Consider the following 19,309-nt stretch of genomic DNA (forward strand, 5'->3'; position numbering starts at 1 on the left):
ATATATATATATATATTGTACAACAAAACTACCCAGTAACCCCTCCGCTTTAAGAGTCCAGACGCCTAATGAGATGGCTCCTGACCTGCATTTGAAAAATAACAACATAGTATGGAACGAGAACCGGAGGTTCTCAGTATGGTAAAGGTGCCACACACATAATACATAAGGTCCTCGAAATACCAAAGGCAATCCTAGAACGCCGACATTCAAATTATAGAGCTTAAAGTATTAAAAAAAAGACATAAAAGGTGATTTTCTAAGAATATTTAAACCTAACTTAACTTAACCTTAAATCTAAGTCCCATACTGCCATTCCTCTATACTTCCAACTCCATCATGCATTTTCACAGACAAATAGACAGATATAAGCAAACACAAGAAGATTACAATTACTGCAGGTAACAAATACACATTTAGCATGGCAAGTACATATAGGCACACCCAATTAAAGCACAAGCAAGTAGTTCAAGTAATATGCATATGATGCATGTCTGTTCTATGGCTGATGAGGCTCATCTGTCGGTTATCCAGCCAACCCGACAAGTCTGAATTGTACTTAGACTGTCCCCCGATGTGCATCCCCAAGAGTCTATGCATAGCTTTATCTCAAATAATCAATATTGCTCAGTGGGGATAACATTCCCGAAAATTTATATAGTGTCCAGTCACACTTACGTCGTAGGATCAACAGAGTATCGAGTTTTCAACCTGGTATACGTGGTGGCAAGCCACGACACTTTATCCAGGAAACCTCGTATTTAGATCATTAAATCATTCAAGCTAAATTTCATACATAATATTTTATCAAAACATCCAATCAAGTATCATATGTGACTCATCCATAACATCTCATCATTAATTTATCACTTTTTAACTTTACTTCACCCCCAAGTTATTCTCATTTCCTAGCTTCATCTGATTATCAAGTTTAACACTAATATTCATAACTAAAGGAATGAAATTAGGATTTGTAATTTGAAATAGGGTTTAAAAACCTTAAAATCATATTTGCTGGAAAAGGTGCCACGCGTACGCGTGGAATTGTAAAAACGTGGCTTGCGCGCGCGTCCCTTATCATGCGTACGTGTAGATGAATCCATCATGTCACGTGTATTTGTGGGTCACGCATACGCGTGAACATGCTGGTTTACCCCTTACGCGCACGCATGAGCTCGGCGCGTACGCATCGCCAAAAGTCCACTCCACGCGTATGCGTGAGTCACGCATACGCGTGGGTGGGCATTCTTAAAAAAAAATCCAGAAGCAGATGCAGTAGCAGAGTTGGGAAAATAAAGCTGCAAAATCCTGTTCTAAGGCAGTTTATAAACTTAATTTTTCAACCAACATAACTTATTCGATTTGCAACATTTTTCAACCGTTCATCGAGTGGCATAAACATCACGAACCCAGTTTTTATTTTAAAACAAGTTAGAAACAAATCGATGGTCTGAAGGCTAAGTTATACCTCGTTGAAATTCGGCCAAAAACTAACTTTGGTAAACTTTCCAAAACCTCATTTTTCATTCAAAATTTCCATTCCAATCATTTTTAAACCTATTAATACCAACTCAAATTGCCAGCAAAAATTCTCAACAAGCTCCACATCTCTTCATCAGTCACCATTCAACCAAACCAAAATATAGCTATATAATCAACAATTCAATCACATATCCTTTCAAAGATTCACCTATCAACCAATATCATCTTACAAACAAATCACCAAACCAAACCAAGCATATTCATCAACCAATTACTAAACATTAAATATACACCTGCATTCCAACTTATCCTATGGTCATCTAGCCTAAGTTTTCACAGAACATTATATATTAAATGCAAGAAACCTAAACCATACCTTGGCCGATTTTCATGTAACGACCAAAGCTATTTATTCAAAATCAAGGTAGCCCCTCAAAACTCAACTAATTAGCTTCCTCCAAGTTCCAGTATTCACAATTTCAAGTTCCAATTATTTATTCACAACCTAATACACATTCATAACACATATATATCCAATTTAATACTCAAAGCTCAAATTCAATGAAAATAAAATAGAATTATCATATCCTCACCTTACCCAAGCTTCACATAAGAAAGAGTGAACGTTTCCCTCAAGCTAATTGGATCCTAAAATATCAGAAATAAAAAAAATTCAATCTTCCCACTCAAAATTCGAAAATTGGGGGAAAGAAGAGACTGAGGTAAAATAGCAAGTTACCTATAAAATTGTTCCGATAGAAACGTAGAGCTCGACGCTGTGAACGCGTGACCGCAAACGGTGCGGTGATTGGAACTCGAACGGAGAAATTACGGGGTCGGAAGATTACCGTAAGGGTTTCGGTAAAGTTCGTTTCTCTTCTCCCCTAATGCACTTCAGTTTCGTTTCTGTTGGAATGAAGGGGATGAAGGCTTGGGTTCACTTAGAAGGGCTGGTCTGGTTGGATCAATAGCCCAGTTTAGGTCCAGTTCAATCAGTTCGGTCCGTTCGGTCCAATTTTAGACCGTTTTCTTTGAAATTAGTGTTAAAATTCTCGTTTCGATATGCTCTATCCTAATTTAATATAATATTCGCATTTCTAATTATTTTATTAAAAACTAATTTATTGACTAATTATCTACTAATTAATCAGGGTTTACATTATGCCTCCTACTAAATTTGAAAAATATTATTGGATTTCTTGGTATCCTGACTAACCCAATAGAATTTATGAATTGCTACCATTTCAGCACCACTGTTTTTGAGACGAACTATTGATCTTTTTGATGTCTAAGACCGACATAATATAATTTTTTTAGTATTCAAATTTTTGAATGTGACAAGATTATCATATTTTATATTTTGTCTCTAAAATGATAAAAATACCCCTTGAACAGGTATCACAAAATTACAAAGCATGAATGTTCAAATAAAAAGAGAGTTAGGTCCAGTTTGAAAAAATTTGTCTTGAAGAATCGTATATTGTGTTTAGTACTTTATAGTTGATAAATAAAAAATTATGTATTTATTATTTGCAGGTTAAAAAAAATTATATTTGGGATACATTAAAAGCATCTAAAGAAATAATTTTTAAAATTAGTATATATTTATTAAAATAAAAAATTTTAATATAATTTAATATATTAATAAATATTTAAATTTATTTTCAGTTAAATTATTCATGCCAAGTTCCATTCACAATTAAATTTTTTTATTTGTTTATGTCTATTATAATTATTTTAAAAGTTAAAAACTATTTTATGAGATATAATTATTGTTGGTTATATTTATTGAAAATCACTTTTAATTTGGTTTACAAAATATATGTACTGCAATTTTCGGAAAATTATATTTTATTTAAAGCCAATTAATAAGTTATTTGTGGAAAATAAAAGATTTTACAAAATCAAATAATATTTTAACTCTTTCTGCCCTTTTTTTTTCCTGCTTTATGTAGAACCATTCCTAAATACATTTTTAACAAAAACAAATCATGTCATTATAAAATAAATCACAAAATAACATACCATATCTCATTGGGCTATCTCTCAGCATGTTCTGGGTTGTGGCGTAAAAGGTGAAGAGTGAATCTTAAGCTCATACCCCCAAAAACATACAAATATTAAATGTATAAATCTCACCATCTTAGTTACTTCAAGTTTTTTGTCAATAGGTATATATAATTATATATGTAAAACTTTAAAAATATTTGGGTGGTCCATGCTCGGATGGTCCCCCATTACCAATATTAAACTCTGCCATTGGCAATAGAATGTAACAAAAAAAAAAAATTATTGAATACCTTACAAATACGTTTAAAAGTACAAAAACTATTAAACTAAATATCTGTATTAAAATAGTAAAATTTTTAAGTTATCTACTAAATGAAAATGACATGTTAAAACTGAATTCCAAGAGTAGTCGTTAACAACAATAATGTGCAGTTACTTTACGCTATCTATATAAATGAATTAAACTTTGTACAAGAAAATGTTAATGAAGTACCAAAAATATATAACTATTAAACTAATGAATAAATTTATTAAATAATTTAATAGTATAATTTTTAATAAAATATTTATTGTGATGAGTTTCTTAATTTCTACTCCTAGGTAGTAAACCACCACCACCACCATTAGTGATGGGTGTATTTTATTATTTTTATTTATAATCATTTATGTCCATCTAGGAGAGAAGTGTATAATGTCTATGGTTATGGTAATGATTATATATAAATATTTTTATAACATTTTTTTATTTTTTTAATCTTAGCAATGCTTTTTAAGATATGGTAACCACATAGTGTGTATATATATATATATACACAAACTATTAAAATGAATTCGGGGATACAATTTAGTGTAGAAGTGTAGAAAAATGTATAGATGCCAAAAAATCTTCAATTCGGTTTAGAAACAAAATTTAGTTACGAAGACCAATTCTTTTTGTAAAAGACAATCTATCTAACTATTATATAACAATAACAACACAATTTTATCCCACTAGGTAATGTTGACTACATAGATCAAACAATATTATTGAGTTCTATCATGTATTATGTCTATAAAGAGACAGTTTATATGTAGATTTCGTTTGACTACTTTATGGATGGTCTTCCTAAGTCTTCCTCTACCTTTTACCTCTTATCCATCTTTCATCTCATCCACCCTCTTGAGTCCTGACTGGGTGCTTTGTTGGTCTTCTTCTCACATGTCCAAACCATTTGAGACGCGATTCTATCATCTTTTCCATAATAGGTACTACTCCAACTCTCTTTCTTATATCTTCGTTCCTTATTCTATCCAATCGCATATGACCACTCATTTATTTCAACATCTTTATCTCTGCCACACTTAACTTATGTTCGTACTCCTCTTTGGCCACCCAACACTTTGTACCATAAAGCATAGCCGGTCTGATAGCAATGGGATAGAATTTACCTTTAAGTTTTAAAGGCACTTTTTTGTCACATATGAAACCAGACGCATTTCGCCATTTTGACCAACCTACTTGGATCCTATGATTTAGATCCTGTTCAATCTTTCCATTATTTGTATGATGCACCCAAGATACTTAAAACTTTAAACATTTTGTAGGATGTTTTCTCCGATCTTCACCTCTGTATTAGGATTTTTCCTTCGACGGCCTAACTTATATTCCATATATTCAGTCTTGTTACGGCTTATGCATAGACTATACACTTCTAGAGCTTCTCTCCATAAATCCAACTTCTTATTTAGGTCTTCTCTCAAGGATGTTCCCTGGTGTACTCCCATACCAATAAAAAATTTCTCTATCACACCACCTTGAGTTTTCACACTAGTTGTAACTCCTTCATACATGTCTTTAATTGCACGAATATATGCGATTTTCTCTCTCTTTCTTTCCAAAACCTTCTATAAGACCTCCCTTGCCACCCTATTGTACTCTTTTTCTAAATCAATAAATACCATATGTAGATCTCTTTTATTACTATGATACATCTTCATCGTCCTTCTTAACGGTATGTAGCTTTAGTGGTAGATCTTCCTGGCATACAACCAAATTGGTTTTCTGTTACTTGTATCTCTTGTTTCAGCCTCCATTCTATCACATTTTCCCAAAACTTCATGGTATGGCTTATGAGTTTGATCCCTCTATAGTTTTCGCAACTTTGTATATCCCCTTATCCTTGTAAATAGGTACCAAGGTACTCTTTCTCCACTCATCTGCCATCTTCTTTGACCGTAAAATCTCATTAAAAAGTTTGGTTAACCAACTAATACCTTTCTCTCCAAAGTCCTTCCAAACTTCAATCGGAATATTATCATGTCCTACTGCCCTGCCATTTTTCATCCGCTTTAGAGCCTCTTTTACCTCGAAGTCTCGAATCCTTCGATAGTAGTAAAAAAATTTGATATTCTTCCCTCGTGCATACCAACCAAGGCTCGGAAGAGTCTTCTGTCCTTTATTAAATAACTCGTAGAAGTAGCTCTTCCACCTTTCATGATCTTCTCATCTTTAGCCAAAACCTCTCCGTCTTTATCCTTTATACACTTAACCTAATCCAAGTCTCTCGTTCTTCTTTGACGGCTCTTTGCAATTCTATATATACCTTTTTCTCTTTCCTTTGTGCCTAAAGACTTATAGAGACCTTCATCTGCTCTTGTTCTTACTTCACTTATAGCCACTTTTGTCTTTTTCTTAGCCGTCTTATATTTTTCCAAATTATCTATATTGCGGCACAAAGACCACCTTTAAAGCACTCCCCTTTTGCCTTTATCTTTTCTTTTACACTCGTATTCTTCCACCAGGACTCCTTGTTTCTTGATCATATCCCCTAGATTCACCAAAACTTTTTTTTGTTATTATTCTAATAACTTCTGCCATCTCCCTCCACATCTCCTCTGCGTTTTTGCATCCCCTTTTCACTTTGTCTCTTTTCCTACCCATCTTAGGAAGCTTCTTTGTTTCTCACCTTTCATCCGTCACCACCTCATCCTTGGGTTCTTCATATGATGCCATTTTCTCAACTTTTTCTCAACGCAAAAATCCACGACGAGCATCCTATGTTGTGTTGTTAAACTCTATTCCGGAATAATTTTACAATTAATGCAAAATTTTTGGTCGACTATCCTCAACAAGAAGAAGTTTATTTGAGAGCTTGTCATGCCACTCCTATATGTTATAAGATGTTTGTCTCTCTTTTTAAAATATGTATCTGTGATGAGAAGGTCAAAGGTTGATGAAAAATCCAAAATAGTTTTACCTTCAGTATTGACCACCCTGAAACCATGGCCTCAATGAATACTTCCATACCCAGTCACTTCTCTTCCAACATGGCCATTTAAATCTCCTCAAAAAAAAAAAAATCTTATCTCCCAGAGTATGTTTTAAACCAAACTCTTTAGATCCTCCCAAAACTTATGTTGCTCGTCCGAACCTACTTGCGGTGCATAAGCGCTAATCACATGAAAAATACCTCCTTCTACCATAAGTTTAATAGAGATGTTCCGATCACCCACCTTCTTAACATCCACTACGTCCTTCTTCCACTGCTTATCCACGATAATACCTACCCCATTCATATTCTTCACTTTTCTTGTATGCCAAGGTTTGAAACCAGAGGTATCCAACTCCCTAGTCTTTGTGCCGACCCATTTTGTTTCTTGGAGGGACATGATATTAATCTTCCTCCTTGTCATAATATCCACCACCTCCATAGAATTTTCTGTTAGAATATCTATGTTTCATGTCCCAAATATCAACCTTCTATCACTCTAACCTTTACCTTTACCTTTTTCTTTGTGAACTAGCTTATTTACCCTCGTCCGTTCACGAAAACACAGAAATTCTTGCTCATTTAACACTACACCCAAGCACCAATGTAGGGGCTCTTGCTCATATGATACGGTACGTGAGCCATACAGTGCATTGTTTTCGGGTAACGACCTAGCTTTAGCACAATAACGTCTTTGATCCATGTCATGAAAATTCAACTAAGTTTTTATATTGACTGTCGAAGGCTAACACAACCCTCCTCTATTATAATCTATATATAAAAAATATTAAAGTAGCACTATAAGAAAGTTGCCGAATACAGGCAAAATAAATCCTGACGGTATAAATCTCACCACCAGTAATTATTTACTGGCGGATTTTTTTGTCTGCCGCTAGTTACTAACGGATTTAGCGGCGAATATAAACTTTTAATTGGTATAATTTTTAGAGGTTGTTACCGTCAAATTTTTTTCTCGGTAAACTTGACAGTAATATATTATTTATTAATAATTAAATTAATAGTTACTGACAAAGTTAACTGACGATAAACTAAAAGTTTAATTTTTATAAAAAATGTTTTAAAATTTAATATATAATTTTAAATATTTATATTAAACCACCGCTTCCACTTTTTACCTAACTTTTGAGCTGAGAAACATCTACTGCTAAATGAGGTACTAGTTAATGTGTTTGTTGAGGTATTACGAACACCTATACAAAATTTAACAAAAGAACATAATTTAGCTGAACATGCATGAATAATTTAAACATTAAATCAGAATGGAAGAGCATACACAAATTAAAAAAAATAAAAATAGAAAGAACTTCAGGCCTCATCACTAAAAATTGTTCGATCATTTTTCTGTAGACTGCTTTTATAGACACCCATTTCAACAAAAGAACTGCTACAATCATCATTACACCTACCTCCGTCATTTCCTTCCATGAAGAAATGTGAAAAATGCTGCACAGTTTGTTGTACTTGAAATATTAAAATAAAAAATAAATTTGTTCAATTTATATAATTAACAAAAGTCATAAAAAATAAAATTTTTAAAACACAAATAACTAACTTCACAGTTACAACCTTCTAAATCAATACCTTAAATGCACAAAGGCACCTTCATGTGATGTTCTTCCATGTCAAACACTATCAAATTTTATCAAATTAAATGTATATTAACACAAATTTAAGCATTGAAGAAAATGTTGCATATCATACAATTGAAAAAATAATCAGTGAAATATGAAATCTACTATCGACAGATTACTTTGGATAGACCACAAAACTAATGTAACAAATCCAAACGAGGTCAAATATATGAACTTTAATATAAAATTATATTAAAAATACAAAAAATTTTTAAATCCACACAGAATTCTATTATAAGAAAAAGAACAATTAACAACGTACACATATAAAAATAGATTCAGTATATCAAATGACTAACCAAATAAAAAATAACAAAAGCACTATCTAATCATCTTCAATTTCTTTAATTTATTGAATGAAAGGTCAATGTACTCCAAATTCTTTCAGCATCCACTTTCCATGGGTAGATATCTAGTTGTTTTTAAAGAGAAAAGAAAACAGCAAATCAAAATAGAGGAGATATTAACAAAAGAAAATTATTTGTACTAAATTTAACACTTAGAAATAATGAACCTTGACATTATCATTATCCAAAATTAACTATCATTTCAATCTAAAACCATGACCAAGTAAAAGAAAGTAAAGTATTCATTGATTTACTTTATTAAAGTACTCTTCTTCAAGCTGAATGGACCCACCACAATAGTAAAATTTTTTGATGGGTTGGTTTTTCCTATTCAAACTTAGAATTTATATAACTAAAGTGGCTTAAAGTAAGCACATTTTTTCATCAGCAGAAAAATAAAGAAACTAACCTGATAGAGAAGTGACAAATAGAAAGCTTAGTTAGTAGCTTAAGGGCAGCAATCTCAACCAACAATGGATAGAAAATGCATAATATATGACCAAAACGGTGCGTATCATTTAATTACTTTATCGTCAAATTTTTTTGTCCCTAAATCCAGCGATAATGTTCACGCCAACTTTTTTCTCTCCAATTATTACTGACGAATTTATCGTTAGAAAATCAAATCTAATGGTAACTTTTTTACCCGATAAATTTATTGTCAAATCCGTCGATAAATCTATCAATAAATCCATTGCTAACTTCCGACGATAAATCCGACAGTATTTAGCGTTTTTTTTGTAGTGTATTATTTAACAAACTAATGATACTTAAGATTTTTTATTTTCTATGAATTTGTTATGTCATTACTAAATTTACTTTGTGGCAATACGAGTTAATTTTAAGTTGTCTCTGAACTTATATACGAACCTTATTTAGTCTTCAAAGTTTCAATTATTTCTATCTAGTCTTCAAACTTTACAAATATGGCTCACATTAGTTTTTAGATAATTTTCAATACACAGACATATGAAACATTGATATAGACAGTCAAATGCTACGCTAGAATGTAAAACGATGTTGTTTTAGTTTTAGTGTTTAAATAACCTAAAATTGATTATGTGTCACTTGGTTTGGAAGGAAAAATTTAAATAAGTACCACTTGATGTATTTTTTGGATATTTGAGTACTAAAACCAAAATAATGTCATTTTACAAAATTCGATATGGCATTTAGTTGCCTAGGTTGATGTTTCATTGATGTTTGTGCATTGAAAATTTTTTAAAGATTAATATAAATCATAAATCATATTTACAAAAGTTTGAAAATTAAATAAAGACAATTAAAATTTCAGAGGCTAAATTGATGAAACTCGTGTACAAAGTAAAATAAAATCACATTTAGTATATCATAGTAAATACATATGTGTAACTAACTACCATCAATTTTTTAATTTATTGTATTGAATTCTTCAATTATATAAAAGAAAAATGATATAAAGAACGAACGATTACAAAAAGACAAAGAATAAAATTGAACAAAAAATAAATTGAAATTAGAAAAAGGTAAATTAAAATTAAATATAATGAAATTCATTTTACTTTTTATTTAAATTTCTTGATACAACAAGAAAGTAACTCATTTAACTTAACTTATATACATCATAATTTAGAATAAATCGTAATCGAATGAAATTAATTACTCATTTAATTTCACTTGTCCACATTATATATAATTTTATACAAAATTAAAAAGTGGTTTTTTACATTTTTAATCTATGTATAACAACTATAATAGTTTAGGAAATATTTAAATACTTCATATTAGATTAAAATAAAAAAATCCTAAAACCTCTAATATTTTAATTTACTAACTAAATAAATAAAATTAAAATACATGAACTTAAATCAAACATTCTAATATTTAAAAATATAAAATAATAATTATTAAAATAATATTTAAACTCTTTGTATCAGAAATATTTGAAGTACGTATAAAAAATTATATTATAGAAGATGTCAATTTATATCAAAGATCTAAATTCTAAATATACCATATCATATTTGTTGAGTTAATTAACTTTATTTTTTTAAATAATAAAAATCATATAAAAAAGAGATCAAAGTAGTACTAAAGTAAGTTATAACACTTAAATTTTGTAAGTTCTATATAAAATTATCATGTTAAGAATAAATTTAACTTTTAACAAAAGAAAAAATCATATTCATTTAGAAACTTTTAATAATGATAATAAAATTTGAAACCAATAATGTTCATGAGTGTGAAGACGAAGAACACTATGTAAGAGGTGAAAAATTTTGTGTATATTCATTTATTTTTTATTTGTCATTATTTGAGTATTATATATAATTTTTTTTTCTATACTAAAAATATCATAGTGAAAAAAAGTAAATACATGTATTTGTGAATCTTTTCTAAGTTAACGTTAGAAAGAAAATAAATATATCAAACACTTTATCTTCATTTATATTCTTGTATCTTTTAGTGCAGATTTAAATCTAGTAGATATTATCGCTATACCATTACAATTTACAAGTGTTTTTTTACAAATAGAAAAAATACAGTAACTTTTTAATTGAGTAATATTAATTACATGACCAACAAAAATATTCTTATACTAAATTTTAAATTCTAAAGTCTACTTTAAATTCTACTTGTATAAAAATAAAATATTAGCTTAAAGTATTTGGCTAATATTTATAAAAAATGTTAGTGCCTGACTTTTCTCGTTTTAATTAACTATATATAGTGCAAAATTTTATGCATTTATTACTAAATTGATATTAATATGAAAATATAAAGGAAAGTTGAATCATGATAACATAATTATTTTGAATGTTTTGTTAATTAGATATGAAGCACAGCTCATTGATGAAATTGTTGAAGAAGCATGGACAAAAATAGAATCTAGATTGCCAACACAAGATGATAATGATGACGACGATGATGATCTAATTGCGATTAATGCAAAAGTAAATGAAGTATGTTCATGTTTAAGCCCAGAGTCAACAGATGTGCTCTTCATTGGAATATGGGGTATGGGCGGGTTAGGAAAAACTACTCTTGCCTCTACTGTTTACAAGAAAATCCGAAGCCAATTTGAAGAACACTGCATTCTTTGCGTTGGAGAGGTTTCGAGAGAAGGAGATCATGGTCTAGTTAACCTGCAAAATCAACTTCTTTCACATTTGAAACCAAAGTGCATGGTAATTAAAACTTTGAACCAAGGAAAGGATGCCATCAAAAACCTTTTGTACAAAAAGAAAGTTCTCATTGTTCTTGATGATGTGAGAACTACAAGACAGCTAGAGAATTTGGCAGGAAGCCGCGTTTGGTTTGGTCCAGGGAGTAGAATAATAGTTACTACTAGGGACCAACAATTGCTTAGTTCCCATGGAGTAACACTGTTTAAATTGTATGAGATGAAAGCCTTGGATACTAATGAATCCCTTCAGCTATTCCACAAAGAAGCATTTAAAGGAGAGAAAAAACAAGAAGAGTATTTGGATTTGTCTAGAAAGTTCGTAGAATATGCTGGAGGCCTTCCTTTGGCACTTAAAGTGCTAGGTTCCAATCTTTGTACAAGAAGCATTGATGAATGGGATGAGGCTTTAGATAAGATGAGAAAAGATCAAGATGGTGGTATTATGAACATACTTAGGATATGCTATGATATGTTGGAAGAAGGTTATTACAAGACTATATTTCTTGACATTGCATGTTTCTTTAAAGGGTGGTACAAAGATAAAGTAATAAGAATATTGAAAAATTGTGGCCTTCATCCGGCAATAGGAATAAGTGTACTTGTTGAAAAGTCATTGATAACTTGCAAAAAAGGAGTTTTAGGGATGCATGATTTACTTGAGGAAATGGGTAGAATGATGGTCATGCAAGAATCTAAACAACATCTTGGACGCAGTAGGTTGTCCTCTCTAGATGACATTAATCAAGTATTGAAGGAAAATACGGTACGTATTTTGCCCTTTTCCTTCTTCATACATTACTTTCTGTAAAATCCTTGAGCCTCTATTATTTGACCATTATTAATTTTATATGAATGATGATGCTTTAACTTAATTTTTTGGTGTTACATATAGACATCAACATTTCAACATTGATTTTGTATTTTATATTCTGCAAGCTATCAATTTTAACATTAAAAAATGAGCTTATGTATCGTTGGTCATTTTATATTAGGGAATTGAGAAGATTGAAGGTGTGGTTTTGAAGCAACAAATTGAGTCATATAATAAAGATATTTTGAAAGATCATCGAGCATTCTCCAAGATGTGCAACCTAAGACTTCTCATCATATTATGTGAATTGCACCTGTCTCGTGGTTTCAAATGTCTTCCTAGCTCGTTGAAAGTTCTTATTTGGGTGGAATGTCCTTTGAAGACTCTACCACTTGGTTTGCAACTACGTGAACTTGTTCACTTGCAAATGAATAATAGCAAAGTGGAACAACTTTGGAATGGAAGTCAGGTAAGACCATATAACTTAAAAGCTGCATGCGCTTGAATATATAAATACAAAAAAAACCCAAGAAGTAAATGGATAAAAATCATCTAGTTATATAGATAAAAAAAAAACGAAATTTTTAACTTAAATTCTTATATTTAGTGAACATTCGTAAAATTTATAATTATGTATTAGTATAAGGAAAATACTAATGCGCATGACAGAAATTAAGAAATTTAACTCTCTTTAAAAATTAATTTACCATTAAAAGTAAAATAAGAATGTTAAACAAAAAATAAAATACCTTAAATTTTAATTCTAAATTTTAAATTTTAAATTTTAAATTCTAAATTTCAAAATTTAGATTCTAATTATTGATATAAAATATATAAGAAAGTATAGGTAGACAATGAAAATACTAAATAATATGATAAATGGATATGTCGGATGTTAAAGTTTAGGAGATAATTTAAGATTTACAATCTATTCTAGAACCCATTGATTACATTGTTTAGAAAAATCATTATCTGCCTAGCAAAACCAAATGTATAAATAAAAAATTAAAATTTATTCAGTTAAAAAAATGCAAAGAGCGTTGATAAACCTTAGTACAAGTCTAAAAAAGATATAATGGGGTTAACTAATTTATAATTAATTTTTCCACAGGTTTTTGAAAAACTAAGAGTTGTTGATTTGAGTTATTCCAGCAATCTGATTCGAATTCCAAATATTTCTAATGTTCCATTGCTTGAAGAGCTGATCCTTGATGGTTGTGTATCGCTTGTTGAGGTTGACCAATCTGTTGGGAAGCACAAGAAGCTAGCAGTGTTAAGCCTTATAGGTTGCATAAAGCTCGAAACCTTGCCCCGGAAATTCGAAATGAGTTCACTGAAAAGGCTCATTCTCTGTGGCTGCTCAAACGTGAAGTCACTTCCCGACTTTGGGGAGAGTATGGAGTATTTGTCAGTGTTGAATTTAATGAAATGCTCAAGTCTTCTTTCCATTCCAGAAACTGTTACCAATTTGAAGTCACTGAAAATTCTCAATTTGTCCGGTTGCTCAAAAATCTGTAGACTGCCAGATAATATAAATGAAAACTGGGCTTTGGAAGATCTTGATCTTAGTGAAACCTCTATAAGAGTGATGGATTCATCTTTGTTTCAATTGGAAAATCTCAAAAAGCTTTCTTTTCGTGGTTGCAGTGGACCAGTATCCAGCACCACCACCTCTGATTCGAGTGTTTCACGCTTAACATTGCCTCCTCGTATCCCAGGACTTCCCTCGTTAACCATATTTGATCTAAGCTATTGCAATCTCCGTCATGAATTGATTCCTGATCTGCGCCACTTATCATCATTGGAGACTTTGATTTTAAGTGGGAATACAGAGCTTATCTTAACTCACAGCGTTGCTAAACTTCCTATGCTGCGTTTTCTTGAAGCAGAAGGTTGCCGACAAACTTTGGATCCATATGTGTTAAATTTTCATGGGGAAGCTGGACTACTGTTAGATTTCTGGAAGTTATGGAAGCTGTTCAAGACAGATTATAACAAGCTCTTATGTCAGGTTTGTTGCTTCTTTTAGACTTTTAGTTAGATAGGTACTTAGTTCTAAGCTATTTTTCTCAATATAATAGAAGTAAATCACTAATATTTAGTTGCGTTTATTATTCTAGTTCCTCACTGAACACCTATTATTATTTATTTTGCTGATGTGTTATATTACGTGACATTTTAATATGGTTTCTTAATTAGTCAATAATGTCATATGGCATATCAGAGAATATCACATAACATGTCTTTTCTCTTGACATAACATAGAAATCAATGAAACTTCAGAAGAGTTGGAAAAGTAATAATTAAGAGAGAATTTGGAACCAAAAAAAAAAAAAAAAAAAGACACTAAAAATAAACAATTAATGTTTAGTCATGAAAATACCATAATTGTTTAAAAAGAATTTATATTTGGTTGTTACAGGTTGTAGATCATAGTTATCCTATCACGTACCAGGAAATTCCTCCAAATTTTGGCAAGGAGATATTCTTTCCCATTGGTACACGTTTATCAGAGCTTGAATCAAGCGCATCAATCACAGTGGACATACCTAATGAATGTTGTGAGGGTAAGTGGTGGGGAATTGCTGTATTCCTTGCCTTCAAACCTCTAGAATCTTCAACTAATTTTCCGAGTCTAAAATTTGGTTGGAGCTTTGGAGCTTCCAGTACTGATCCTGAAGTTGGCTCTTCTTTCTTATATCTCTCCTCCAATGCTGTAAAGGCGCATTATGATTGTTGTCTTGTAACGATGATAGTGAGTGAAAATTACATATACATTCAGCTACACCACAGAAGCTATGACAATGTAAGTGAATCAAAGCCTTTTAGCAAGCATCGAAAGCCTAATTTTAGTGAAAATAGTAGGGTGCGTTTTAGTGTGCAAGGAGAAGAGATAAATATGAAAGAATGTGGGTATCATGTCTTTGGTAATGAAGATTTTAGAAACAAATTCTCATTTAAACTGAACAAAGAGAGTATTGTCACACCAAATTCCAGGGATTCCTATAGTTCAGAAGAAATGGACATCATCTTAGAAGATGAAACAGAAACAACCAGCTTGGGTGATGATCGCATCGATGAAGAATCCAAGTTAGTTAGTGTTAATTCTGATCATATGGAGGCTGATATAAGAATAAAGGATTCAACCAGAGGTAGATGGAAAAAGGTAAGTAGCTTCATGACGAAGAAATGCATCTTTGGACTAAAGGGGTGTAAACCAAAGAAACAGTCCCACAAAAACAATGTATGAATCATGACTAAAATGTAAGAAATTGATTCTCCTCCCTGGCTATCTCCCCTTGAACCCTTCTCGTATCTCCTTCTCACTTTTCTTAGCTTGGTTCTTCTCTCATATTAACTCTGTTTATGCATTCTTTGCAGGAAAGGATACTCTCATCTTCTCAATGGAACAAACAAACAGTACCTGGCTTTAAGACATACATTCTTAGATGGAAACTCACATTTTAATAATTGTTATCACATATTTCATGTTATTGTTGCTTTGGTAAGATTATGTTAATAAGGATTGGATCAGAAGCTTATAGCAAGTGCATATCTGTTATATTCAATTTTTATGTGCTCGATTAGAACTCATTGGGAAAATTCGAAGTCTAAGACAAAAACCAGTGGAAGCACTAAAAATAATTTTTTTATAATTTGTGCAATTAAATAGACAATACTAAAGATATTTTAAAACAATTAATATAATTACAAAAATTAAAATATCAGACACCCAAAATTAATATAATGATAGAAATTGAAATATCAGACACCTAAATTTTTATCGTGAATTTTTTTTTAAAAGAGAGGCAAAATCTCACGGGATTTAGTCTAGTAAAATATTTCACTATTAAAATAATGGATACACAATCAGTCTTTTTAATAGTACTAAAAGATCTCAACAATTAACAATTTAATATAATACATCATCAAAACTAATGAAATCAACATAAACCCTTCACAAAACAAGTATCTCAAATCAAATAAAAAAAATAATACAACTATATTTGGGCTATATTAAGTCAGAGCTTATTTTGGGTCATGACAATCACACTTTGATCCTCCCTCTCAAGAGTTCGAGTATCCAACTACTTAATGATCCGATTACAAATAATTCAATCACAGGCAACATTTCACAAAGAAATCCTACTCACACATAGTAGTCATGCTTTATCCTTGATAATTTCATATAGTATCTCATTCTCGTAATATCGTATCATCAATTCTTGTTCCTCCTTCTCAAGACTTTGAATATCGATCCTCGCTCTCAAGAGATCGATTTATCATACTTTAATATTCTCTCTTAAGAGTTCGAGTATCGAACATCCCTCTCAAAATTTTGATTTATCATATTACCATGGTATTTATTTTCTTTTGTATTCATAATCATCTTTATCATAGTCATTTCCTCATTTTAGATTCAATTGGTTTGCACCATATCTTAGAACTTAGGCTGCCTAAATGCAACGGCAACCACTCTTATTCTACAATTTGCCGAAAATTCTTCAGTTGTTCTTAGCTCTAATTTTTTTTGAGATTATATTACAGATACCACATTTTCTAATGGTTCTAGTCCCATTTCATTCTTATCTAATTTGGATTTTGAGTTTTATAAACGGACTATCCTGCACCTCTTAAAATAAAAAAACCAGCAGTAGTTTTCAATTCAAAATTTCATATAAAATTTGTTTTGATCCAATAACTCTCAAAATTGGTATGGTTCAACTAGACTCATCTAGCTTTCATTCATAATTAGTTTAAGATTGATATCAATCCTGATAAGAGAGTTATACATCTTAGAAGTTTATTCTATTTCAGTAAGGTTCTTTTTTAAAAATTAGATAATGTAACATCTTCCAAGTTGTAAAATTCAATTCGTAAAACTCCAACTAACCAATCTATAATTTGGACTATACATACTAGAAACACAACTTTGATTTCCATTTTGTTGAAACTAATTCTCATTTTGAGATTAGGAGTTTTGCACATTGGAAGTTACTGGTTTGAAAACCAGAATTTAATTTTTACTGTAGAAAATGTCAAATTTCAAAATTCAAATGTCCCAAATCACAACTCAAACCATTCTAAAGTTTTATGAGAATAAATCAGGATTAGCAAAGTTTTATTTAAAATTAGTCCCATGCCAAAATAATTTTTAGGTGAGAGCAACAACTCAGAGACGTTGCCGGTTTTCTACAGAATTTATAACATAACAAGTTTTAGGTAAAACAAGAATCTCGCACTCCGAAATTCATTTTATCCACTTTCAAAAGCACAAACCTAGTTTATTAATCATAATCCATCATTTAAAAGTTTCTCGAATTGTAAAATTACCTAAATTGGCCAGAATGTACAATTTCACCATTTTACGGGTTCTAATTTAATGAATTGCTTGTTAAGCAAACATTATCGGTAACACTCACTCAAAAACCAATTTAACACTTCAAACATATTCCAATATACTCAACTATGTTATTTGACAGTGTTTGTAGGATCAATTCTCACTCTAACTCAATTTGGACCTCTTGGTTCCTAGTTTGCACTATAACTTGCAAAATCAGCATTCCTATGTCAAAGATCAGAAGAGAGCCTAACCGCAAGCATCTATCTAGAAACAGTTTAAACATGTTGCTAACCTTGATTGAAGAAAGAATTGGAGTGGTTCTCTATGTCTAATTGGTTAACCGAGCTACAATCGTAATAACTTGAAGCTTCACCCCCTCTCTTATAAGCTTTTCTCCTTCAACAAGATACTAGAATCATAATGATGATGATTGATGGACCTGGGCTAGCTCTTCTCTTATCTTCCTTCATTCTTAATTTGATGCTGCCGCTGCTGCTCCTTCCTTTTTCTATGCAGTTCACTACAATAAATCGCTGATTTACCGTTAGATTTTTCGTGAAACATTACCGTTGAATTTTATGTGGGATTATCATCATATCTTGTTTGGTAAAATAGTTACTGTCATATTTGGCAATCTGTCCTAAAATTCGACCGTAAGTTTTGGCAGGAATGAGGAATTTAACAGCGCCAATACTCTCAGATTTACCAGTGAATGGTAACGCTTAAAGTGAAGAAAAAATACCACACAAAAATATTAAAAAAATGGAGAACCAAACAAGCTAAAAAAAATAAAATATAAAGAAAAGATAGAAAATAAAATGAAAGTGATGAGAAAGGAAGGAGTAGGAGGAAAAAAAAAAAAGAGAGGAGAGGAGAGAGAAAGGAACCGAGGAAAAAAAGGGAGGAGATTGTAGGAAAGATGAATGAAAGAAAAAGAGAAGAGAAGAAGATTGGTAAGAAAGTAAAATGCGGAGGAAAAAAAAAGTAGATGAGGGAGGGAGGCTACCACTTTACAAGATTAGTCACAGCAGTCTCTCTCTAAATCAACAACTATTTTTTTAGATAGAGAAAAAGAAAGATGGAATTCTAGCAGAAAAAAAGATATTTTTTAAAGTAAAGCATCTTTTTAAAAAGAAGAACAAGAAATTAGTAATGCTTACTTTGCTAATTAATGATTTTTAATGGCATTAATGTTGTTCTTGTATCATTTACTTTTAGGATTATATTTTTTAATAATATTTATGTCATA

General features: G+C 31.1%; 1 protein-coding gene across 1 annotated transcript in view; it reads left to right on the forward strand.

The window, feature by feature from the left end:
• Nucleotides 1-16,264, forward strand: part of LOC107489070 (TMV resistance protein N-like) — a 22,031-nt gene extending 5,767 nt beyond the window's left edge. The window contains exons 2-6 of the mRNA XM_052261346.1: nt 11,552-12,668; nt 12,898-13,185; nt 13,828-14,727; nt 15,139-15,980; nt 16,098-16,264. Of these exons, the coding sequence (XP_052117306.1) occupies nt 11,552-12,668; nt 12,898-13,185; nt 13,828-14,727; nt 15,139-15,966 (3,133 nt within the window). The 3' untranslated portion in view covers nt 15,967-15,980; nt 16,098-16,264. The remainder of the gene's footprint in view (nt 1-11,551; nt 12,669-12,897; nt 13,186-13,827; nt 14,728-15,138; nt 15,981-16,097) is intronic.
• The last annotated feature ends 3,045 nt before the right edge of the window (nt 16,265-19,309 follow it).

This window comes from Arachis duranensis, chromosome 5 (genome assembly GCF_000817695.3).
Source record: "Arachis duranensis cultivar V14167 chromosome 5, aradu.V14167.gnm2.J7QH, whole genome shotgun sequence".
Lineage (NCBI taxonomy): Eukaryota > Viridiplantae > Streptophyta > Magnoliopsida > Fabales > Fabaceae > Arachis > Arachis duranensis.